Below are 25251 nucleotides of genomic sequence, written 5' to 3'. Positions count from 1 at the left end.
CTGTTAAGATGTGGTTGGCATCAGTTATTTTTTGCCTTTAACTTTCAATCCTGCCTCCTCTAGCAAAAGGACTTCAATTTCCTTAGAACCACTGTTCTGCCCACATGGCCCAGTGACTCTTCCTCTATCCCTAGGTCTAGGGGTGGGCGAGCACAGGAACCAGATCTAGCCAATAGTGTCTTAGGAAGGGTTCCAGGGATATAGCCAGAGGCTTCTGCTAGAGCTGTTGTTATCTTTCTTCTTTGATCACTAAACTGTTGAGATATAAACCTGGGCCTGCTGACACCATCTTGATACTGCGGGGCAAGAGTCTGAGAATTAAACCAGCACAGAGAAGAGCCTAGCCAAGGGATGACAAGGACATCCCATGACATCCTCTAAGCATCTGGATCCAGCTGGACTTGAAGTGGGACCTATTTTGGGGCATTAGGTTTCTGTCACTTGCAATCAAAGAAGTCCTGACTGATGAATACTCAGGGTCAATTGGGTGAAAGTGGGAGGAGATGAGCATCAGAATGGCCATACCAGCTGGTGTGACGGGAATTCAGACATGAGACACTGAGGGTCTCAACCAGGACGTTTGGCGGCTAGAGAGAAAGGAGGTGAGTTAAGAGGTGAGCAGGAGCTATCTAGAGGTTTCCTTTCTTCGAAGGTTGCTGTCAAGTAGAGTCTAATGGTTCTTTACCACCTCTGCCTTCATGATGCCCCTTTACCTCTTTCATTTTTCTTTTCTTTTTTTTTTTTTTTGAGATGGAATCACGCTCTGTCACCCAGGCTGGAGTGCAGTGGCGTGATCTTGGCTCACTACAACCCCTGCTTCCCTGATTCAAGCAATTCTCATGCCTCAGCCTCCCAAGTAGCTGGGACTACAGGTGCCCACCACCACCCTTGGCTAATTTTTGTATTTTTAGTAGAGACAGCGTTTCACCATGTTGGCCAGGCTGAACTTCTCACCTCCAGTGATCCACCTGCCTCAGCCTTCCAAAGCGCTGGGATTATAGGCATGAGCACTGTGTCCATCCTCTTTCATTTGTTTTTAACCATTTTGTGAGATAAATGAATCGGGCATTCTTGTGCTCACTTTATAGCAGGAGAGGTCAAAGGACTTGCCCAAGGTCGCATGGGAGCACTGGGGCCTAGTTCTGGTTCTCTAGTGCATGCTAATGCTTGAGCACAGTGTGGACTGAGCTCCACAGGCCCCGTCTTTCTCTTGCTTCATTGTGGAGATGCAATACCCTGCTCCCGGCTTTTCTTATGACTTCCAGGGAGAAACAGCAGTAGTTCTTGCTGAGGAAAGGCCCAGGAGCCCATGGCCTTCTTCATTAAAATAAATTCTGCCTAAGTCTCCTGGTTCTAAATAGAAGAAAATGTAGATTTGGGGCAGAACCGAAGGGAAAGGGATTTCCCTTGGCAAATTATTTGCAATTTGTGGATTGGAGCTGACCCAGCTCCAATTCCCTCTGTCATTCTAAGTGCCATCTACAATGTGACCAGCTTATTAAAGAATGAGAACTGGAGGCAGTCCTCCCCCAGGGGCACAACAAAACAGGAGCAGAGTCACTGCCCAGCAGCATCTTCCTCAGTGTGGCATGTCTAGTTGCTGGCTAGATTCTCACCCTTCAGTACATGTTCATGCCTAGGCAGCCATTTCTGGGGGGCTGTGGGAAGAAGAGCGAGAATATTTATGAGTTGTTTGTGCCTTTCCTTTGGCTGTATGGAAAGCTAGCTTTCATAAATACTGTAGTGGTCCTCAGACTATAGCATGTAACAGAATGCATGTTCTTGAGTCACTGCCAGAGATTCTGAGTTTGTGGGTAGCTCAGGATCTGCTTTGTAAAGAGGCATTCCAGGTATTAATACTCCTGAAGCAAGTGGTCCATGGACCACAGTCTGAGAAACACTGATGTCAGTGGAGCACTAGTGTGCAAATTCCAAGTGGCCCCCTTCATCCGTGGTTTAAAGATGCTGCTGTTGCTGGCACAAGTCCTGGGAGATCCAGTGTTTCCTTCTTTACTAACAGGGTCTGTTACTGGCATAATCTGAGGGACATTCAGAAGTCTTTCTTGACTAAGAAGATCTCCAAGGAGCAGCTGCATCTAGAGTTCCAAGGACTTAGCTTCTCCTGTACTCCTTTAAAATCACAGATAGCTACAGAGAACAGCACTTCTGTTGTTCAGTTTTTATTTTTCATAAGGGAAAAAGCCCACTGTGGCATACCTGCAGCAAGTGAAAGTGTAAATACAGCTCCTCTGTCTGCATAGCCCACCCTATCAGAACCCTGGGCTCTCCTCACAGACCCCACCTTTCTCTGTCCCCAAAGGCTGTACCCAAGATGTACAGACCTAGTAAGAAATGCTTTTAGAGTGTCAAGTGAGTTTTTTCTTCTTTAGGACATCTCTGTTAACAAAATCCTAAAGAAAATCAATGGATTCCTATTTCCTCATCCATTCATACCATCAGATCCTTCTCAAATTGACCACAGGATCAGTGGCCTTCACAATGAAACTGACTGCATATGAAATGAATCTGAAAATTCCATTTATTAAAACACATACATTGTCCATGTGGGATGAAAATGTGCACATCACATTCAGGTTTTCCTGCTTTAACATTTCTGTAGTTCTCTCTTTGAAACACACACTCCACGGATCTTATATAGAAAAAATGTGAACAACTTTTGGGCTGCAAAACATTAATGCATACGTAACAATTCATCATTGCCAAGAGCAGCTAGAAGCAAATATTTAGGAAGAAAGACAAAGAAGTATAAAAATTCCTAAAGACAGCATGCTCTATTTTCTCAAAATTCCATATGTGACTATGAGTGTATGGAGAAATCATTTTTTTTTATTGTTTTTGTCCTTGGTAGGCAATCTCCTTCAAATATTATTAGCAAAATCAGACATAGATCAAAGTATTTATTTGCATCTTCTGATTGAAATTAAACAGTACTTGGTTTCAAATGTTTTAAAAATAACACTTTTTAAACTGGAGTTGATATTGAGGATCATGTAAAATTGTTCTTTATAGACTTTGCATTCTAAATATGAAGTTTATTGTTACTTATTAGTTAATTCCATGGCAGATTTTCATTACTATCGAATATATTGTATGTAGAAACTAGGGCCTTAAATAATTAAGCTGACTTTTCCTATTAGTTATTCCTTAAGATAAAATTATGCTGGTGAAAATGACTGTTGAATTTCTCAAGAAATTAAGCTCTTTAGAGGCATAAGTAATCGAAAGACTTTTTCCCCTGAATAAGTACAAATACCAATAAGCCAAAACTCATATAAAGATTTTCGTATTATAATTCCATAGTGTAAGACATAAAATTATGAAAAAGCCAAAACATTTTCCTTAAAATGCTCCCTAGAAATTGTAATTCCATCTTAATTGCGCCAAAGATCTAGATTTACATGGAAATATAGAGTCCTTCTGAGAAAAGGAAATGCTGTGAATAGTGGAAATCATCTGGGCCTTCTAATGACACCGCAGTCACCACCAAAGAGTGTTTTATTCATTCATGCTTGTTTTCATGTGACCACATACTCAATTCACGTTTTGGCCCATTTAAAAACTGTGATATGTTTTAGCTTATTCCACGGTGTTACTAAGCTAATTGTACAATGCTGTAGTTTAATAAATACTCTGCTGTTTTTTTCACCCCTAAATCTTCATGGGCATCCTGACTGTAACAAAAACCCCACAATTTGAACAGAAGAACAGAAGCATCTGGTTACAGAAGTGCATTCATACATTTCACAAATGTTTCAGTATCCCCTTCTCCCCCACCCCAGCATGAGCTTTAATTGGATGTATTTATTCTTTCACCAGCATGCCCATGAAGGAGCTGAGGAAGACATTTACCAAGTCTGTTTCAAAATCTGTCCTTGGCATATCAAACTTTTTCTCTTCCTTTTTCATGCTTTTTTTTAAAAAACAGGAGAAAGCGAATAGAGAGGAAAGAGAATAAAATTAATTGGGAGATGGAGATGGGAGATGGAGATGGTATTTGGGGATCTGAAAGCAAACAAGATGTAAGAGAGGCCCTCTTTGACTGAAAATGACACAGAAAAAGGTGATCAAGGCTTCCAGGGCCTGCTGTTACTGGTGGAGACTACAGCTACAATGAAAAATTACTCTCACTACCATATCTTGGGGAAGGAGCGCTCTAGTTGCAAGGAATTTGTAAATAAAGGCCGAGAGACTCTAACAAACAAGATGGAGAACAAAAACAAAGATTCCATTAAAAAATTTGTTAAGTGAAAAACCAAGACCATCTCAGTGGACAAAAAAGCCAGAACTCTTCCTGGTAGAGCTGGCTGTGGGGACCGCACCTGCCGCCCAAAGAGTGGCGATTTGAGGTCCTTCTCCCTGGAGAGTGAATAGCTGGAGCTCTGAGAATGGTCACCTTCTCTGGAACTGTGGGTTTATTTCTTCTGATGCTTGAACAAAGGAGGGCCATGGTTTTCTTGTTAAGAGCACAAAAAAATGTTCTTTTAATCTAGAATGTCCATGATTCAGGGAAAGAGGGAACTTGCTCATACTTACGGCAAAAGCACTTCCCAGCTCATGGTGAATCCTTAACTCTCCTGCTTGGTGACAGCTGTGCTGCCCTGGGTCCTGGATAAACCAAAATGCTTTGGATTCTGGAAAACGTATTGAAGAGGCATTTATACCACTATTAACTAGGAGGTATTTTAGGTGTGGCTAAGGCTCTGAAGTAATCTCAATTTTCAAAATACTGAGATTTTCTTTCCTCTCCAGGGTCTTTTCCCTCTCATTTCCTTTCCCAGCTTTAGAGTAAAACAACAAAACTTCTGAATGGATGTAACATAGGGACATTTTCATGCAATATTACTCAAAAATTGTCACAAATATATGAAAGCACCAGTCACAACACAGGATTTACTTTTACTTGCAGAATCAAAGCTATCATGTACACGTTAGGAATAGTGAAAAGAGAACACAGACAACCGGCATTTTTTGTCATTGTTACCATGAGGATACACCACGGGGAACATCTCCCTAAACATTTTGTGTGATCATTCTTGGAGTTCAATCTGATAGACCAGTCCAGCCTTATCTCCACACTACTCTAATGGGGAGGGGTGGAAGGAGGGGTAGAGGAGAAGGAAAAAAGAAAAAGAAAGGCACAGTGACTATACATCAAAGCCACTAAACCGAATTGCGGCTACATGGGACAGCCCAGCTTATCAAAGGGTATTCGAAAGACAATATTCATTCCAAGAAGGTCACACATATCTTACCTCAGTACAGCTGTCTGTTTTAATTGTTATTTTTTAAAATATGAAGCAGAAACATGAGGATTTTGAGGGGGGACTGGGGGATAGCAGAAAAGAAGTGACACCAATTTTATTTTTATATATTCCCCTCCTCCAGGCAGTTCGGCAGAATCAGATCTCTTAACTCAGGATGTGGATCGGCTTGCATTCTCATAAAGGGGACCAGATCTTTAAACATGCATAGCCTGGAGTTTCCAGGATGGTTCTCCTCGCTCTCTTCAAATGCCGTGGACTAGAAAGGTGCCCACTTTGCTAAAAACTCTACATCAATGTCCCAGGAGCCCAGAGGCTCTTCAGGCCCCTCTCGAAGACTTAAAGGATGGCACAGAAAAACTTCTTCTCCCTAAACGGGTTTTCTGAAGCCGGAACAGGGGTCAGGAGGGGATCTTCCTTGGCATGCGCTTCACAGTAGGCCATCAAATCTGCAGCTGCCTTGGACACCTGGAAAGGGAGACAAAAATAACCAACAATGGAGTCTGGTACAGTCAGTCAAGGCTCAAGGCTTTAGAGTCCCATGTCCTGGTGTCAAATCCTTGCTCCATGAAGCAAGATACTCAGCCTCTAAAAGCCTCTGCTTCCTCATCCGCGAAGAAGAAAGTTGATGACACTGACCTCACAGGATTGTTGCCAGCAAGTCTGGGACTAGGTTAAGGTGGGTAAGGCACTCAGGGTGCAGAACCGAAGGAGGCACTCGCTGGCAGGGGCATGCAGGTGTCAACCCTGCACTTACACAGCCCCGCAGGTGGCTGTCTCCTTCAATTTTTTTTTTTTTTTTTTTTTTTTTTTGAGATGCAGTCTCGCTCTGTTGCCCATGCTGGAGTGCAGTGGCTTGATCTTGGCTCACTGCAACCTCTGCCTCCTGGGTTCAAGCAATTATCTTGCCTCAGCCACCCTAGTAGCTGGGACTACAGGTGTGTGCCATGGTGCCTGGCTAATTTTTTGCACTTTTGGTAGAGACAGAGTTTCACCATGTTGGGCAGGCTGGTCTTGAACTCCTGGCCTCAAGTGATCCACCTGTCTCGGCTTCCGAAAGTGCTGGGATTACAGATGTGAGCCACTGTGCCCGGCCCTCCTTCACTTTTGTGCTCTGATATCTCATTGCCCTACCCTAGTCCCAGCCCTGGTAACAAGGGTTAAATGAAATAATCCATGTAAATCATTTAGTGTCTGGCACATAGCAAGCTTTCCACACAGGCTAGCCATTATTATCATTTTGTAGTTGTGCCTCTCTGCTTCAGGAATTGTGCTAGGGATGCCTAAAGCCATGTCAATTTCCCTTTTTAAGCAGATGCATCAGGAGGTATATCTATGTATACACACACTATATAGTACATATTTTTATACATCATATATATTAAAATGTTATATCTGTGACTTTAACCAAGCATTGTGCCCTTTAGTGATGTTTCACTGGGAGGCTGTCACTGATTTTCTTACAACATATTTGTAGCTGCTTGTTAGGAGTTCCCTGTAGTACCTTCCTTTCGACCATCTTCACCAGAGGAAATTTTTACTACATGACAGGGTGGATTTAGTTTCAGGAAATAAACTAAAAGTCATCTATAGCTACATCTGGGGACTAGGTAAATGATCAACCTGGGGAATGCCATTTGGGGTCAAATTTATTATATCAAATAACACATTTCCACATGAAAGCAACACCACTGTACTACTATGAAAGCCTTTCAAGTAACTACTGAAAGGATATCAAAGCAACTACTGAAAGGAGAATCTAATTTAAGATTTGGGTGAATTATATGATTACTAAAGATAGTCACTGCCCCTCCCTACAAGTGGGACATACATGCCCACACGATGACATCAGACTTGCCCAGTGACATAAGCTTGGCTTGCTCTGGCCAGAGAGATGTGAGCAGAATTTATGTGGATCACTTATGGGCAGAAACTTTAGGAGCCAATGCACAGTTTGCCATGTCCCTTCCTCTATACCACTTTGTCCAACTGAAATAATTTATGAGGAACCCTCTTAATTGATGCAGAGGTTTTAACAAATGGCATAGTGGCAATACCCTTGATTTTTGTCCCAGGGCTGAGTTGATTAAACCTTTGTCATTCCTGCCTCAGCCTCCCGAGTAGCTGGGACTACAGGTGCATGCCACCATACCTAGCTGGTTTTTCAAAAATTTTCTTGCTATGTTGCCCAGGCTGGTCTTGAACGCCTGACCTCAAGCCATCCTCCAGCCTCACCTTCCGGAGTTCTGTGATTACAGGTGTAAGCCACTGCACCCAGCCTTTGTTACTTAAGGCTACTTCAACTTTATGATTTATTGGTTGGGTAGGGAAATCAGTTTCCTCTTCTCATCCCATAAACCCTTGAATTTTTGGACTCTCTGTTCCCTTTGCCCCACAACAGATAGAGGCAACATTCCGGACAGAGGCTGCTCCATCTGCCAGCATCCCTGATGAAGGTGACATGGTGTGGAGTGGCAGCTGATTTATGATTGACATGTGGTAGGAATGAGAAGTGTGCCTGTGCTGTTGCAAACCCCTAAGAATGAAGGGTAGAGCACCTTCTGTTACTACCACAACATCTAGCCAACCCTAACTGACACAAAGAGATACAGGTATTGGTTTGTGTATTTGTTTCCTCTGGCTGTCTTGAACAAGTCATCACAAACTGGTAACTTAAAACAACAGAAATTTATTCTGTTAGAGACTAGAAGTTTGAAATCAAGGCATCAGCATGGTTGGTCCCTTCTGGAGGCTCTGAGCAAGAATCTGTTCCATGCTTCTAGTGTCTCGTGGTTGCTGGCAATCTTTGGTATCCCTTGGCTTATAGACATATCACTCCAATCTCTGTCTCTGTTTTCACATGGAATTCTCTCCTGATTGTCTGTGTCTTTATGTGGCATTCTCCTCTCTGTGTGTCCAAATTTCCCATCTCACCAGTTAGAGTTACCCTAATCCAGTATGATTCCTCTTAATTTGATTACATCTATAAATACCCCTATTTCCAAGTAAGGTCACATTCTAAGATTCCAGGTGGGCATAAATTTTAGGGGACACTAGTCAACCCAATACATGATATGTATGTAAAAATCAGTCTCACTTTTTAATAGACATTACAATACTTATAAAAATATTTTTATGGTATACTCATTTTGTTCCAGACATTGAGTTAAATTTCCTCTTTGGATCTTCACAGTAATCCTGAGGTAAGAATTATTATCCTCTTTTTATAGATGAAAAATTGAGGCTCAGCAGATTATATAAGTTGTTCAATATCATACAGCAAAGCACACAGCAGAAAAAGAACTTGAACTCGAATGTGTTGCCATTAAGCCACAGCCATCTGCGTATAAACTACTCAAATGTAGGCTTTGTTCCAAAGGTTGAAACTGAAATTCTTTATGAAATGCTTCTATGACAAAATGAAAGGAAACAGCCTGTTTATGTCTTAGCTCCTCTACATGAAAACAAAGGACAGACTTTCAGACTGAATTGAGATCACTTTTTTTCTTCGTGCTTTCTTCTTCTTTGAGTGATAGTCATTGTTACACCAAACAGGAGCTTAGCTGTTAGGCAGCAGAGACTGTAAATCAGTGATATCTAAAACTCATTTGTTATGAAGAGAAGCAGCACCGTTCATCCCTACTCATTTGCAACACTCACATACAACTCTGTAGCATGAATATTCAAAGTATTTTATGATACAGGAAGTACTATACTAGGAAAATTTAATAACTTAGAGTTGCTCATATCTTTACATTTGAACATTTGATTCTGAATGGTTTCCTTCTTAAAATATATTATGTGTTTTATCTTGTTTCCTCAACAAGACTGCAATCTCCTGTGGGCAATGCTCCAACAGTGTCAGAATCCCAGCAGTAATTAGAATAATTGCTAGTATTTATCAGCCCTTGCTATGTGTCAGAACTGTGCTAACCACTTTACATACGGTATCTTATTTAATCCTTACAACAACATTATGGGTCACAAGCTATTATCATTCTCATCTTAAATATGTGAAGTGGAGGCTTCATTAAGTGTTTGCCCCAGGTCCCACAGCTCCTGAGCTACTGAGTTGTGAGTCTCAATGTCCCTGACTTAATCTTCATGAACATTCCTCCTTTCTAACCTGTGGCTGTCTTCCTTGTCCTTTGCCTTATAATGAGTCACAGCAATAGTGTGCCTAGCAGATCTTTCTGCTTTCTGACAATCCCTGCTAACATTTTGCACACAGCTTCTTTTACATTCCTATGCCTATTTCTTCCATGAAGATTTCCCCAATAACTCCAGAAAATTTCTCCCTTTTCTGTCCTGTTGATCCTTCCTCCAAAGATATCTCAAATTTGGCTCCCTTCCTGTTATATCTATGGCAGCTACCCCAGTTCATACTGCAGTCTTCTCTCTTTGTGATTACTAAAATAACTTTGTAAATAAAAGGCAATTAATTCGTATTACCCCAGGGTTCCACGGATCGAATTTGGGGGGTGGTATGTGAATTTCAAATAATACAAAAAAATTTACATCTTTATTTTTTCACTAACCTCAAATGGAAATTTAGTATTTCCTCTCATTATAAATATAGACAACACACTGCAGTAGCCCTAGCAGTACATGTGACTTGGCCACTGATAGATACCAGATACTTTCAATCACATTATATTCATTGCAGACACCTCAACATTGCATTTATGTTCATCCACCTTATGATTGTAGACCTATTAGATCTTACATAATCAGTTAACAAAGGAGTACCTATGTATAACTACATCACATATATTTTAAAAAATTGATATTTTAAATATTTTAAAGAATATTATTTAAAATGTTGTATAAAAATATTCTAATGACCCTCATGTCAATATAATTAGTTCCTTTTGTAATTTAAAAACATGATTCTAAGAAGGAGACCATAGGCTTGAGCAGACAGACAAATGAGTCAAGAGCACAAAAATGTTTAATTATCTGTTTTAAATGACTTCCTATGTTCATAACTATGCAGGAGTAGTATTCTCCATACTGTAGCTAGAAAGATATTTTAAAAATACAAGTGGATTCCTATCATTCCCCTATTTAAAACCTTCAATAACTTCTCATTGTAATTTGTAGAAAACCAAAACTTTGTAAAACAGCCTGTGGGTATTGCATGTTTTGGGCCTCCCCCTCTCTCCAATTTCACGTTGTAGCATTCTTCCCTCTCAAATATCCCCTTTACTTTTTGAAAGCTCCAAGTTCTTTTTTGCCTCAGAGTGTCACATATTCAGTATCCTAGAACTCTGTTCTCTTCATCTCCTCAATGGGTTGGCTTGTCATCTTCCTTCAGAAGTCAGCAGAAATACCACCTCCTTGCAGAACCTTCACTGATCGCCTCATCCACAGTGACTTTCCTGATTATTTTCTCTCAGAGTACTTTCTCACATTCTTCTCTTTCACAGAAATTATAAATTGCTATCACAATTTATAATTATGGACATCGTTTGTTTATCTGCCATTTAATATTTGCCTTTCCCTTTAGGCTCTGGGCTCCATGAAGGCAGGAACCACACGTGTGTTATTTACCACCATATAATCAGTGCCTGATGCATATTCAACACTCATAGTAATTGCTGAAGGAGTTCTCACACATAATCTTCTTCGACAGATATTTCATGCAACGAATATTTACTAAGCATCTAATATGCCAGGTGTAGTCTGGATACTTGCAATAATCAGGGAACAAAATATACAAAGATGCTTGTCCCTGTAGCGTTTATACAGCATTCTATACTTTCAATTTTGGCTATGACGGAGTAATAAGGGCCAACTAAACTCTCCTGCCTCAAATTAAAAACTGGGCAGAATATATGAAGAAATAATTTTTGACTGTTAGACAATAGGCAGCACAGAGGAGTGATCCCTGAGAGAATGGAGATAAGATAAATTCTACAGTTGCTCCAGCTTACTGCCTGCCACTGCACAGGGAGGGAGTACCCAGACAGAGTTCAGCAATCTCCCTGAGTTGAGGAGAGAATAGCAGAGAAGAAAGAATTACACTGGGGGAGAGAAAGCTCTTAAGGCCTCTGGAGGATTCATCTTGAGTCTTTAGCTGAATACTTATTGGCACATGCATAGGAGAAAACTACTTGAGGCTATGCAAAGAATATCAGGAAGGAGCAAGTAAAACAATCCTGGAGATCACATAGGGCCAGAGTGGAAAGGCTTCCCAGCACACAAGACATTGAGTAGAGTCCTAACAAGGTTATTACTTCATTAGTGGTGCCATATAGCCCCAGGTTAAATCTTGTGGACCCACCTATCAAAGTTGAAAATTTGAAAAGTAAGTCTTGAATAGATCAAAATGATTCCAAGTAACTTAGCTGTTATTTTAACAATTGTTAAATACTTTAACAAAAGTAACAATTGTTATTTTTAAACAATTGTTATTTTAACAATTATTTTTAAACAATTGTTATTTTAACAATTGTTAATATTGTCCACATGATCAAGAAGGTAGAATAAATCAACACATGATAAAAAGACATATGGAAGATATAAAAAGGCACAAATCAAATATGTAGAGATGAGGTGAAAAATAGAATGAATAGAATTAGCAGTAGATTAGCCACTGTAGAAAAAGATTAGTGAGCTTGAAGATAGCAATAGAAACTATCCAAAATGAAGTGCAGAGAGAAAATAGACTGAAAAAAAAAAAAGAACAAAACACACTGAGATAGGAGACAACTTCAAATGGCTTAATACACATATAACTGGAGTCCCCGAAGAAGCAGAGAGATATGGGGAGTGAAAGATAAAGAAAAAATATTTGAAGATATAATGGCTGAAAAATTTCCAAATTTAATGAAAACTACAAATCCACAGGTTCAAGTAACTCAAGAAACCCCAAATGAAGAAACACAAATCAAACTACACCAATGAACAGCATAATCAAATTGCTTATATAGTATTTGAGTGGGAGAATGGTGAGAATAGGCAATGAAACACAGTGGTTATATAGAGAATTTTGGAAGGTAGTAAGTTCATAAGAAAAAAGTAGATCAGGGTAAAGGGGATTGAGAGAGTGTGTTGGTGGTGGTAGGGAGGTGTCTGGGGAACAGGTTGCAATAGTTAAGCTTAATTAAGAAAATAATCTTCTGGTAGAAACTTACAAAATGAAAGTTACAGTAAAATCAATGGTGACCCATTGACTTACATTCTAAAGAAGCACTCAGAACGCTGTGTTGCGAACAGTACTCTATGGGAGTCAAGGGTAGAAGCAGAGACCACCCTGGAGGCTACTGCTTTATCAAAGTGAAAGGCAACAGGGATTCAGAATAGAGTAGTAGCAGCAGAGGTGGTACAAAGTAGTCTAATTCTGGACAAATAGCATTTGAATGTAGAATCGCCAGGATTTTCTAATGGATTAGATGCACAGTATGAATAAAAAAGGAAAATTAAGAATAACTCTAAGTTTTTGGACCAAGCAAATGAAAAATGAACTTGCTGTCAGTTGAGCTGGGTAGGGCTATGACAAGAGACTTTTGGGGGTGAAGATCAAGAATGCAGTTTTAGACAGATTGAAATTGAAATGTCTATTAGTGAGATGTATGATGCTGGAGTTTGAGATAAATAATTGGGCTAGAGCTATAAATTTGGTAATCGAGGTCCTAGAGATGGTACACTAAACCTTGGGAACTAACAAGATCACCAAGAAAGTAGAGCTGAGTAACGAATGAACCCTAGGACCCTTGAATGTAATAAGTTGGAGAGCCTAAGACAAACCAGAGGAGAATTATAAGGAGTAGCCTGTGAAAGTAGGCATTACTAAGAGGCAAATAAAGAGTTTCAAGGCACAATGAGTCATCAATCATGTCAAATGCTGCCACAACATCAAATAAGATGAAAACTAGTAACTATTAAATTTAGCAGTCTGGAGTCATTGGTGATCTTGATGAGAGAAGCTTCAGTGGAATGGTGGGTGTGAAAGCCTCATTGGAATGGGTTTAAGAGTAAATGGGCCTTCTGCTCCTTCTTCTTCCTAGACAATTCAATCTTAAAACGATTAGGTAGGACCAAGCAAGTTAGGCTTCTATATTAGCTCAGGGACTCATGATGGGATATCAGAGCTGAAGGAGGATAAGGAGAACATCTATGCAGGGTCCAGCCTGGTAAGGAGTATAGGAACCTGAATGAATGTGCAAGGCATCCATGTGGGGAGAGGAGGCCATGGAGTGGAAGCTTGGTTCCCTACAAGAGAGTGACCAAACAAGGATAAGGGGAGCCAGGTGTCTCACTGCAGGTGAAGGGAGTTACAAATACAGAAAGTAGAAAACTGGAATGAACCCTGCAGTGTAGGGTAGGAATTGGTGGTGTCGGTGAGAACTTATGGTTACATATACACATACATACAGATATAGAAAGAAATATAAATGGAGGGGGGACAGGAGAGAGAGAGAGAGACTGATTGTATGACTGTATTTTCTAGCTCTATCCATTGAGAGGTCCTGGGGGTAGCAACACTTCAGCAGTGAGCACATTTGGCATCTAGATCTTGGTTTCTAAGTACCATTCTCAAAGGAACCAGGAACCAGTGCTCTTTGGAAAAAAGGATGATTCCAGGACTGGGGCAGGGAAAACAAGGGGAGCATAGAACATCTTTCTGTGCCAAAAACTGAGAAAGTGCTCAAAGAATGAGGGTGGCATGCCAAAAGGACACAATAACCACTTTCAGTCTGTGCCAACGGAAACATCAAAATACGTGATGATAGTAGCAGACTGTAAACCACTGAATAAAAGAGGAAATTCCTCCCCAAATTCCAAATACTTTTTAACTTCAAAAAGAAAACAAATAGGTTTGTGTGGAGAAATCTGGAAAACACATTAGTCAGGTAGTGAAACTTAACATTACCAGTCAGTAACAATTTGAGATAATGTCCCACCAATAGAATACAATGAAATGAATACTCCATTAGTTCTATGATATTAATGCCAAAGTTTTGTTACCTTAATTTAATTATAATTATCTGACAAACCCAAACTGAGTGACATTCTAAAAAACAAATGGCCTATAATCTCCAAAAGTGTCAAGGTCATGAAGGTCATGGAAGTCTAAAGAACTGTGCCAGACAGGACAACTAAATGCAACAAATGATTCTGAACTTGGTCCTCTTGCTAAAAGGAACATTACTGGGATGATTTGCATACTTAAATGGGATCTTGGGATTAGAAGGTATTAATGGGTCAGTGTTAATTTCCCGATTCTGATGATTGTATTACGAGTATATAGAAGAATGTCCTTACTTGTAGAAAATACACATTACAGTATTCAGAGGTGACAGGACATCTTTTGACAACTTATTCTCAACTGGTTCAGGAGAAAACAAAATTCTTGGCACCATACATGCAACTCTTCTGTAACTTTGAGATTATTTCCAGAATAAAAATGACTTTGTAAAAGAAAAGGAAAAGAGAAATTAGAGATGGTGATATAGATATTTTTTCCAAAGTCATACTGCAAAAAATGTAAACAATTGAGGCAGTTGCTAGAAGGGGAAGTGGAGGGATCAAGAAAAAAATCAAATTTTGTTTAAGATGGAGAAATAACACCATGTTTGTATGATAATGGAAATGATGTAGAGAATCAAAAACTGATGATGCAGGATAGGCAGAAGGTGGAAGAATAAACTGCTGGAGGAGGTTTCTTGGTTAGAGAGATGGGATCTACTGCACAAGTGAAGGACCTCACTTTTGATCACAGCAAGGATCTCCCCAGATTAGCAATTGCTGAAATCCTGCTATCCAGCATCCTCACCAAACCAGACTGGGACTGAGAACCAGGAAGTAAGGAGTTGTGGGGGTGGCGGGGCGGGGCAGGTGGTACTCTAGACAGCTTCAATGAAGGCTACCGGACTGTGATTCTAGGCTCCAAAAAAACAGGAGAATTACTCTAGGAAGACTGCTTGACAATGCCAAGACAAAGCAGTTGTCAGTAAGGATAAAAACCAGATCCCCAAATTTAAACAGAAGGTAGAGATATAATGCATCTTCATTACATCTGAAATTGAGACACATCTTAAAATTGATGTTGCAAAATGCTTGCAAGCCATCAGGCAAAAAAATAAGCACAGACAGGCTGTCATTGCCTATACACATGGGAAATTGCCTGTGCATTAAGGGTATCAGTCATAAAATCATGGCTTTAGTTGGGTTGCCTGCATTAATGGAGCCATCTAAGGTTGACTTAACTTTAATTTGTTTTTTAAAACGATTTCAAAGATTATACTGGATGGAGGCTTGAGATGGGAAGTGTATATAGAAAAACAATCCAACTGTTTCCTCCTAATCTATGCTCACACCACTCTACATACTTCTTTTCTGATACCAGATGTGTAGGTTTTCCCACACCAAGCAATTCTCTGGCCCACCAGCATGTCCTACAATTTAATTCAATTCTGATACTATCTATGTGGAGATAGAAACAGATCCCACAGGTTAAGAGCTTAGTCTTACAAGACTGCCCCTGCCCCATTTCAAATGCCAATAGCAAGTAGTAGGCCCCCAGGTTACTCACAACTTCTGTCCAACTTGGCTACAAATCAGAGGTTCCCATGACTACCTCTTCAGGTTGGATAATTTGCTAGAGTAGCTCACAGAACCCAAGAAAACAATTTACTTGCTATTTCCAACTTATTGCAAAGGATATTTTAAAGGATATAAATGAAGAGGTGGAGAAAGAGATATATAGCGTGAGGTTGGAATTGGCCTAGAAGGAGGATTGTATTCCATTTTTCCTAATAAAATTGAACACAAGCATTTTAGGGAAGGGATACTCTCAGCTCAAATGCTGGAAAAATACTTAAAATGTCCTAAACCTAGAATATATGTCCTCTCTCTAGTTCCAAGCATGGTGTCTAACTGGACCGTTTCTCACTACAGGGTTCCATGAAGTTCAATTTCAATCTATTATCATAATCATCATAAAGATGATTTAATCATTAGAAATGTCCATATTTGGCTCACTAATTTATACATATTTGTCCTCGTTGTGAAAGTCAGTCTGTTCTTTTTATACGTTAAAGTGTTTTAAACAGAAGGCACACTATAAATGCTAGATACTTATGATCATACAATGATATGAAACAATTTATCTTTCTTTAAAATGACTAATTCCATCCTTTTAAAAAATATTTAATTTGAATTCCCCATTACCACAGTTTTATTTGTCCAGTTACATTCATGCTTGGAATCTCCAAGTCCATAAATGTAACTGGGAATGTCATGGGGAATATAGTAATGTTTTGTTATATGACACTCTTAATATACAAATTTAAAGCTGTCTACTAAAAAAAGCTTTTACAAAATGCTTGTGTACCCCAGTACCATGAAAGATGCAAACAAGTAGACAACATGGTTTTTGAAAAGGACTATGTAGTCTAGGTGGAAAAATTTATTTGATGAAGATGAAACTAATTAGTAAATTGATTAGTAAATATGGTCAGAATAGAAAAAGAGATTCATGAACAAGTAGGAACTTGAGCTGACCCCTAAAGGAGGAATAAGATTAGGAGAGGCAAAGAAATAAGTGGGAAAGGTATTCTCAGTGAGAAACCCAGAATAACCACAGAGGTGACACTTTGCATAGCACACTTTTAGAACGATAAGGGGAATCACTTGGAAAGGTCTGTTGGGAGTATTTGGGAGAAATGAGACATTTTTCTGTGGGGTCAATTTACGGAGCAGCCAATTAGTTAAGAAGCAATCATTTTACCCATGCTCCTGGCCTTGCATCTTATATCTTTTGCTCTTAAATTTACATTATTTTTCATAGTATTAATAGCATCTCCTGCCAAAGAGCATCTTTCCAGCTTACAATGATTCCCATTCCCATTCCTCTACATGGGCAGGTTAATTCCTAGGGGCTATGTCTGTATAATAGAGTTCAATTTGAATGTCAGTTGATTGAAGCTGGAGACAGCTCATTCTTGCTGGAACAGAGATGGCACTCTAGGACTATGTGCTATGGAGACTGAAAAGGATTGAATCAAGCCATCTCTTTTTTCACGGAGCTGGAACTATGAGTTGTGATCCTGGGAACCGTGGGCAGCCATCTTGTGCCTGCTATATGGACCTGGCAGCTAAAAATCCCTTCTTCTCAGGAAAAGGAAGAGGCAGACACAGAAAGAGAAGCAGAGACAGGTGACAGAGCACTGGCAGTTCTCAATGGCCTTCCAGTTCTCACTTCCACTGCCTATCTAGCCACATTTCTGCTCTTGGATTGAGACATCCTATATCTTTTATAATCAGTACCTCTTTCTGCTTAAGCTAGCTTGGTTTAGATTCCTATTATTAGAAACTCAGAGTCCTAATACAATGATGAATAAAGAGATTTACCGAAGCCCTGCTGTCCTTTACTTTTGTGCATGTTCCCTCCTCTTGTGCTCTAAGGACAAGGTTTCTTTAATTTTGTCTTTGGTCAGTGTTAGTGTGACTCTATTGCTGTTTCATTCATCCAGGTGTCACAGTCCACAGCCCCTCTCTCCCCCTTCCCCTAACTCTCTTCCCAATTTCCTTTTATTTCTCTTTACCCTCTGTCCTTGAATGAAATCCTAACGAAGAAATACAAAGAGGCTGGGAGTATAATTTATATATGCCTGAGGCTTATGAACAGATAATGGGTTCACTTAGCCCAAATCTCCCAGGGTCTGTGATGTAAAGGGATAGAAAACAAGAAGGCTTAAAAAACAAACATGCTACTCATGTAACTATGTTATTCACAGAGTAGGGCTACTCTGTGCAGCATAATTTATTCCGGGGGTCACATGAGGGATAAGGCCACCGCCTGCTTAAGGGACCCTCAACAACTTCAGTTCCAGCTGTGTCCCCAATCCTCCTCCTAAGAGTCCTATTCTTTGCCATCTCAGTTGCAGTAGGTTCTGCCAGACGTATATAAAGCCATTTCTATCCTTTATAGCTTGAAGAGGTCACTACTCTCACTGGAAAATCACAAGCCTGGGCTCTTCAGAGAGAAGCCCCTTCCTGCTGACAGGATCATGTATGGAAAGTAGGTGGAGAAGCCTGAATGCTCAAAAGCCTTGAAAAGACTTCTAAAGGCAGATAACCAAGCCCTAAACCAGCTAGCTGACAATCGTGTCAACACAGTCAACATTTTATCCAACTGCTCAACTAAAAATAATCTGTCACTTCACCACAGCAAGCCTGCCTGGCTCTGAGGTACAGAACAAATGCTGAAATACAGGATGCTGCTGTATTTCTAACAATGTAAGGTCCAATGACATCAAGTGGGATTCAGAGATTTGAATGTGAAGATCACCTAGGAAGGCAACTACTCACACCCAGTTTATCAGGTTCATGCTTTGCTTCTTTTTTAGTATTGATTTATTTGTGTCTCTTCAAAGGGCAATCAGAGTGTGGTGTTGGCTTCTTTCTGATGACATTTGGTAACTATGCTTCTTGGATATCTTGTTCGCATCAATAATAGGCCTTGTTCAATTTTTTTGTAGTCTCCAACTAGGTCAGGGATCTTTGAGAGCAAGAATCATGTTTTTGTCTATCTCCATCTTTTTAGAACCTAACAAGCCCTTGCAATTTAGAAAGCTCTCAGTAAAGTATTTATTATATAAGTAAATGGATGAACAACTGAACAAACAGCAAAAATCCAACCTTATGATGAGGGTCTAAGAAAACTTTTTAAAGGACCTAATAATTTGATCTGAATCTTTAATGAGTCAATGCAGTTAAGTGTTAAGTAAAGTAAGGTAACTAAAGCAGCAAGGTAGAGGGGCAAAGGAGATTGGATGTTCTAGGCATTTGAAATTCCCATCAAAAGAATTAAAAGTGGTTCTGTGTGGCATGCAGAAAAGAGAGCAGGAATGAAGCTGAAGAGATGACAGGGGTCACAGGAACTTTGTATACACTGCTAAAGGGCCTGAATTTTATTTTACTGGTGATGGGGAATCATGAGCTGATTTTCAATAAAGAGGAATGTAATTAGATTTTCTTTTAGAACATTATATTTGGAAGGAATATGGAAGGTAATTGATGGTGGGATGGAGATGTGTTGAGATGGAATTGCAGACAGCAAATAGGAGCCCCTTGCAGTCAGTAATTCAGGTGAGGGATGATAAAGTCTAAACTATTTCTGAAAAGCTCTATTTCTATTATCTTTCTTCTGCTGTCAGTTTTCATCACCCATGAGCACATCACATCCTCCTTCAGGAACAGTAACTGGGGATGCTGAATATTAACAGAAAACATCAACCACAGTAAAGCTTCACAAACTTTTATCATAGTTGGACCACCTCAAAAGTCAAAGTGGTATTTTCCAGAAGGCCCATGGGCAGAACCTCCTCTCCCTCAAAAAGAACTCAAAAAAGGGTCATCAAAAATGACCCTTTCTGATTTGACAGTCCATGGGCCACCTTACTTCTCTCAGCAGGTATTGTGCCCACCTGTCGCCTTGTGCTTTTTCAGCAAGAGAGTGAAAAAGAAGAAGCAAGAAAGAGGAGAAGAGGAAGATGGCAAAGGAGCAAGGTAAGGTCGCTTTAGTGATCTCAGTCATGAATAAAGAAGAAGAATTAAGGCTGTTGAAAGAAGAGCAGGAGCTGATTAAATCCTGTGGTCCATTACTAGGCATCAAATTTTACAAAGGAGATTTAGGATAATGGGAAAATGTCCATGGGTATTTGCTCATCTTACTTGTAGACAAAGAAGAGCTCTCTCTTCACTCTCTAGCACATACCTGATGAGACTTAGCAGAAGTAAACTCCTTCCCATAGGACAGTGGTTCTCAACCTTGGCTATACATCGGAATGAACTAATGAACTGAAAAATTCTTTTTAAAAAATACTGATGCCTGAATCATACCCCAGGAGATTCTAATTTAATTGGTTTGGGTGTGGATCGGTAATTGGTCCTTTTATAGAGCTCTCTGGGTGTTGGGAATGCACAGATGAGCTGAGAACCATCGCTGTAGACCAGGGGTCAGTGAACTTTCTGTGAAGCACCAGAGAGTAAATATTTTAGCTTTGTGGGCCATATGGTCTCTGTTACAACCACCCTACTCTGCTGTTTTAGAGTGAAAGCAGCCATAGACAATATGTAAGTGAGTGTTCCAATAAAACTTTATTTATAAACATAGGCAGTGGGCTGGATTTGGCCCATGAGCTACAGTTTATTGACCCTGTCAGACTCCAAAGGACAGCTGGATCGCCCAGGTGCTGAATTAGGTATGGAGAAAATAGGAAAAATATTCTAGTTTTAAAAGGGCATTTGGAAGAAGGTTGCAGTTTTAGCTTAGTACAATGAGATATGTTTCTGAGCTGCATTTCATAGAATTCTTGGGTAAGGCATTTTACTTCTGGGGCAGTACAGTTTTGATGGTTAACAGAAATTTACTTTGCCACCATGCCATAGCTATCGATTAATAATGACAGCATATTGGCCAAGGTTTTCATCTGAAAACTACCAACAAAGGGTCTGAATTTAAAGTCTTTGTTCCAGATGAATTAGCCCCAACTTAAGGCAAAGTTGTCAGATTAGGTCTGGGGAGGGAGAGGAAAAAAAGAAACACACAGACTATGAACTTTCATTAAATCTCTTTGTTGTTTGACTTCTTAGGGAGGCAAGGTGTGACTTTTGTGTTTTGCAGGAAAAAAATTCAATAAAGTATAAAGAAGAAAAAACTTATAACGTGCAAGGATAACTAGAAGGGTTAGACACAAAGTATGGACATTTAGCCTTAGAACCTGAACCAGGACAGAAAAAATTAAAAAACAAATAAGAAAAAGGTTTCCATGAGGACAGGGAGGGGAACTAGTGCACTGATATATTTTATGTGTTCTCTAATTTCTCTCACTGGAATTTAACCATGAGCCTGTTTTGCTTTTTTGTTGTGTTGTGTTGTTAGTTTTTAATTCTGTATGGGAAAGAGGATCTAATTTATTCTATTATTTTATGCTGGAGAAGCGAAAGACACATTAGAAATGAACTTCTGCCTAATCTTTAAGATGCTCTCCTGTCATTACTGGTTTTATCCCCCTCTAGGAAAGAGTGGTCACATGACAGATGACTGCAAATCATACGCCTTAGACTCAGGCTAGATGAAGTGTGGGGTTAGGCCATCCTCACCTTTATCCTGTCGATGTTGGCTTCCATCTTAAGCTGCTCTACCAGCTTCCTGGCTTGTGCTATGCTGGCGGTGTTGTTGCTGGCCATCGGAGTGCTGGATAGATCTTTCAGAAACACTAGAAAACAAAAAGAAGATTGTATCAGAGAATTCATGAGCCAGCAAATGTGCAAGTTCATTGCAACTAGGGGATCTCAAAGCAGTGGCTATAGCCAGGCCTGGCTTCTCCAGCCCTCTCCATCCTCGGTTGGTATTACCTCTGATTGGCAGGCAGACCAGAGGATGAGATTTGATTTTCCAATTCTCCCTACTTCCCCATCCCTTCTTTAGAGAAAAAAACACAACACACACACACACAAAGAATATTACCAAATGTTCTCCCAATGGGCTCAAACCCTAACCTTCTGATTAACTGTGACCACCTCGGCATATTATACTACAGAGAGACTATAGTGGGAGGCTTGGCTTTTCAGTGTCACTTAATCCAGCATTGTTGTAAATAGCCATTCCTCCCCACTCTATTTGAAATTAAAGTTTGAGTCACAACTATCTACTTTACTCATAATTCCTCAGGGACACATCTGTCATGCCAAGTGGGAGGGATTGCCATGCCTAATTGTTAAATATGTCAATTAGTTCACCAGTGTTATTCTAAATGAAGTACAACAAACTTATTAACTGATTTCTTTTATAAATCTGGAACATAAACATTTTGAGAGTAGAGTTCTTGGCTGGGCATGGTGGCCCACACCTGTAATCCCAGCACTCTGAAAGGTCAAGGTGGGAGGATCCCTTCAGGCCAGAGTTTGAGAGTACAGTTCTGTTCCTAGGCAGATTGCGAGATGGTTTCTTTGTCTCTGCCATACCTCTTTCTCCATGCGTGCTCCCCAACCCCTTCAAATCCTAGCCCACATTCATTTCTCTTCTTATCCTTTCTTGACACACCATCTCACTTTATTATTGTTGTTCATCTTGGAAAATATCTTATTTTATTCTAGATGCTGATGCCCATTTCCCCCACATTCTGAACAAATCTTACTTTGTGTCAAGGTGTCTTATGCAATTTTAGGACCATCTGTGTAAATATGCTCCTTGAGATCACTGATATCCTATTGGATAAAGCAAAACCTAAGTGCTTTGATTTGACTAGAGTGCATGACCCATGAAACAGAAACATTAAACACTGCCTCATCAACACTAATGGAATCTTGTTCTGAAGATATTATATAAAAAATAATGACTTCTGCTAGCTTTGGACAATCTTTTTACCAAAGGATGAAGTAAGATCAGGTTACTTATCTTAAAAAGAAAAAGAACACACAGAAAAGCTGGAAAATGAAGAATAACCCATAACAAATTCTGTACGTAGATTTTTTTTAAGCTACCTACTAAAATCAACAAATAATTCTTGTCTTAATGACCAAAAAGCAAAAGTCTATAAATTATCTCTTTTGATACTTATTTCTTGATATCCAGTTCTTCAAGACAAAAGAAGAAATTATGTATAACTCTCTGTAACATACAAATCCCTTCATGGAGAATATTATGTTAAAGAATACTATAAAATAAGCCACCCATCATCATTTACAGAATAAATTGGAGGATAATTAATTGTTCCCTCAATTTCTTTTCTTTCCTTTTTTTTTTTTTTTTTGAGACAGAGTCTCCCTCTGTCACCCAAGCTGGAGTGCAGTGGCGTGATCTCGGCTCACTGCAAGCTCCACCTCCCAGGTTCATGCCATTCTCCTGCCTCAGCCTCCTGAGTAGCTGGGACTACAGGCGCCCGCCACCACACCCAGCTAATTTTTTGTGTTTTTAGTAGAGACGGGGTTTCACCATGTTAGCCAGGATGGTCTTGATCTCCTGACCTCGTGATCCGCCCACCTCGGCCTCCCAAAGTGCTAGGATTACAGGCATCAGCCACCGTGCCCGGCCATCCCTCAATTTATTTTCAAAGAGTTTGGAGACAATAAAATGGGAGGGAAGATTGAAGGAATTTTTGAAGTCACAGAGATCTCTGAACTCTACTTTTACACATTTGGAGATCAAATGAAGGAGAAATGCATGGAAAAACAAAATAATAAAAGGAGACTTTAACAAGTATTATTTCATCAGCATGGTTAGAGACCCAATCATTGCAGCCTCACGGGGAAATTACATGTTCCACAATTAAACAAACATCTAACAGCCTAGGAAGGCTTCACAGGGCCAAGATAGAGCATTGACTTATTCAGAAGGGTAGCTTAACTCTTCTATTCATCCAACATTGGATGCAGCCACAATCTACAAGCCCCTGGATGATGTTCTGTGAAGCTAAGTTTCTGCCAAACTGGAATTCATTCATCACGCTGAAATGCAGACTATCACAGAATTACCAAATTCTTATTGGGAGATTTGAGATTCTGGCCAGTGACTCTTCTGCCCTGAATCTATACCAGATTACAGGGTAACTTGTGGCAGAGATCACAACTCGCCTTCTAATCCCTCTTCCTTTCTTCTTCATTAGTAATGACACTTTTTTTCTTAGTGGAGACCACAAGAACCCTGAATTTTAGCTAGGTGTATTTAGCTGAAAGATACATTCCAAGCCTCCCTTGCAGCTAGGTATAGTTACATGACTAAGTTTTGGCCAATGAGATATAAGCAGAAATGTTCTTGAAGTGAACAGGTATATGCCTTGTCTCTCCTTCCTCCTGCTACTGGCCTGGAAGGCATCTGCATTGATCACAGAAGTCCATCTTGAACCTCTAGCATGACTGCTACACTAGGGTGAAGAGGAAGATCTGGGTCCTTACTGACTTTGTGGAGCCACCATGCCAACTGTGAGATGATTACCTTTGATGTGACAGAGAAATAAGTGCCTATCTTATTGATGCCACCATTATTGAGGGGTTCTCTGTCATTAGCCAACAGACCTGCTATTAACTGAGTAAATGACCCATTATTGTCGTTCAAGCATCAAGGAAAGTCTGTGTCTCAATGCCTTTTCATGCTCCCTGGGAAAAGCTGTGAGTGGCTTGAGGAGGCTGAGATAGAGAACATATTTGTTCTATTGCTGCTGTAACATATTACTACAAGTTTAGGGGCTTAAACAATAGAACTTTATTATGATTCTGGAGAGCATTATTCTCAAATGGGTCTCACTGGGCTAAAGTCAAGGTATAAGTAGGGCTGTGTTCCTTTTTGAGGCTCTGAGAGTTCACTTTCTTTTATTTTCTAGCTTCTGGAGGCTGTCAACTTTTCTTGGCTCTTGGCCCTTTCCTCCATCTTTAAAGCTGGCAAAGGTAAGTGGAACCCTTCTCATGTCACATCACTCTGACCTCCTCTGAAGTCATATCTTCCTCTGACTGACTTCTGCCCACCTCTTCCACTTTTAAGGACCCTTGTAACTACATTGTGCCCATGCAGATAATCCAGGATAATCTATTTTTAAGTCAGCTGATTAACAACCTTAATTCCATCTGCAACTTTAATTCTTCTTTGCCATGTAACATAATGTATTTCTAGGTTCTGGGAATTGGGACATGAACATCTTTGGGGGGTTGTTATTCTGTCTATCATGGAAGAAGTCCTCTGTATAGGCAGGGAAGGGAAGTAGGGAGGTGGGAAGTTGAGATGGGGAAAGAAGAGGCATGGGGCAGTAGTCTAGAAATGCAGGAGGGGAAACACATTTGAAACCTCAATGGACTTAAGAGAAAAAGTAAACCTAGGCTTTGGTTTGTGCTCCTAGTTTTAGGCAGCTACACCCTGAATGTTCTTGTTTTACTGTATGAACCAGGCAGAGTCGAGCACCACTTTTAAAATCAATTAGTGCATTTTTCCCTTTTTTTCACATCCAGCTGATTTCCCGTAAAA

At 40.0% G+C, this 25251-nt stretch overlaps 1 protein-coding gene across 13 annotated transcripts in view; it reads right to left on the bottom strand.

Moving 5' to 3' along the window:
- Positions 1 to 2521: 2521 nt before the first annotated feature.
- Positions 2522 to 25251, bottom strand: part of GNG2 (G protein subunit gamma 2) — a 125395-nt gene continuing 102665 nt past the window's right edge. For all 13 annotated transcript variants that reach the window (XM_054447687.2, XM_054447690.2, XM_054447686.2 and 10 more), the window contains 2 exons: positions 21399 to 21514; positions 2522 to 5750 (listed from right to left, as the gene is read on the bottom strand). In XM_054447687.2, coding sequence (XP_054303662.1) covers positions 5622 to 5750; positions 21399 to 21485 — 216 coding nt within the window. In that variant the 5' untranslated portion in view covers positions 21486 to 21514 and the 3' untranslated portion in view covers positions 2522 to 5621. The remainder of the gene's footprint in view (positions 5751 to 21398; positions 21515 to 25251) is intronic.

The sequence above is a fragment of the Pongo pygmaeus genome, chromosome 15 (genome assembly GCF_028885625.2).
Source record: "Pongo pygmaeus isolate AG05252 chromosome 15, NHGRI_mPonPyg2-v2.0_pri, whole genome shotgun sequence".
Lineage (NCBI taxonomy): Eukaryota > Metazoa > Chordata > Mammalia > Primates > Hominidae > Pongo > Pongo pygmaeus.
This window is presented reverse-complemented; position numbering and strand designations above follow the sequence as displayed.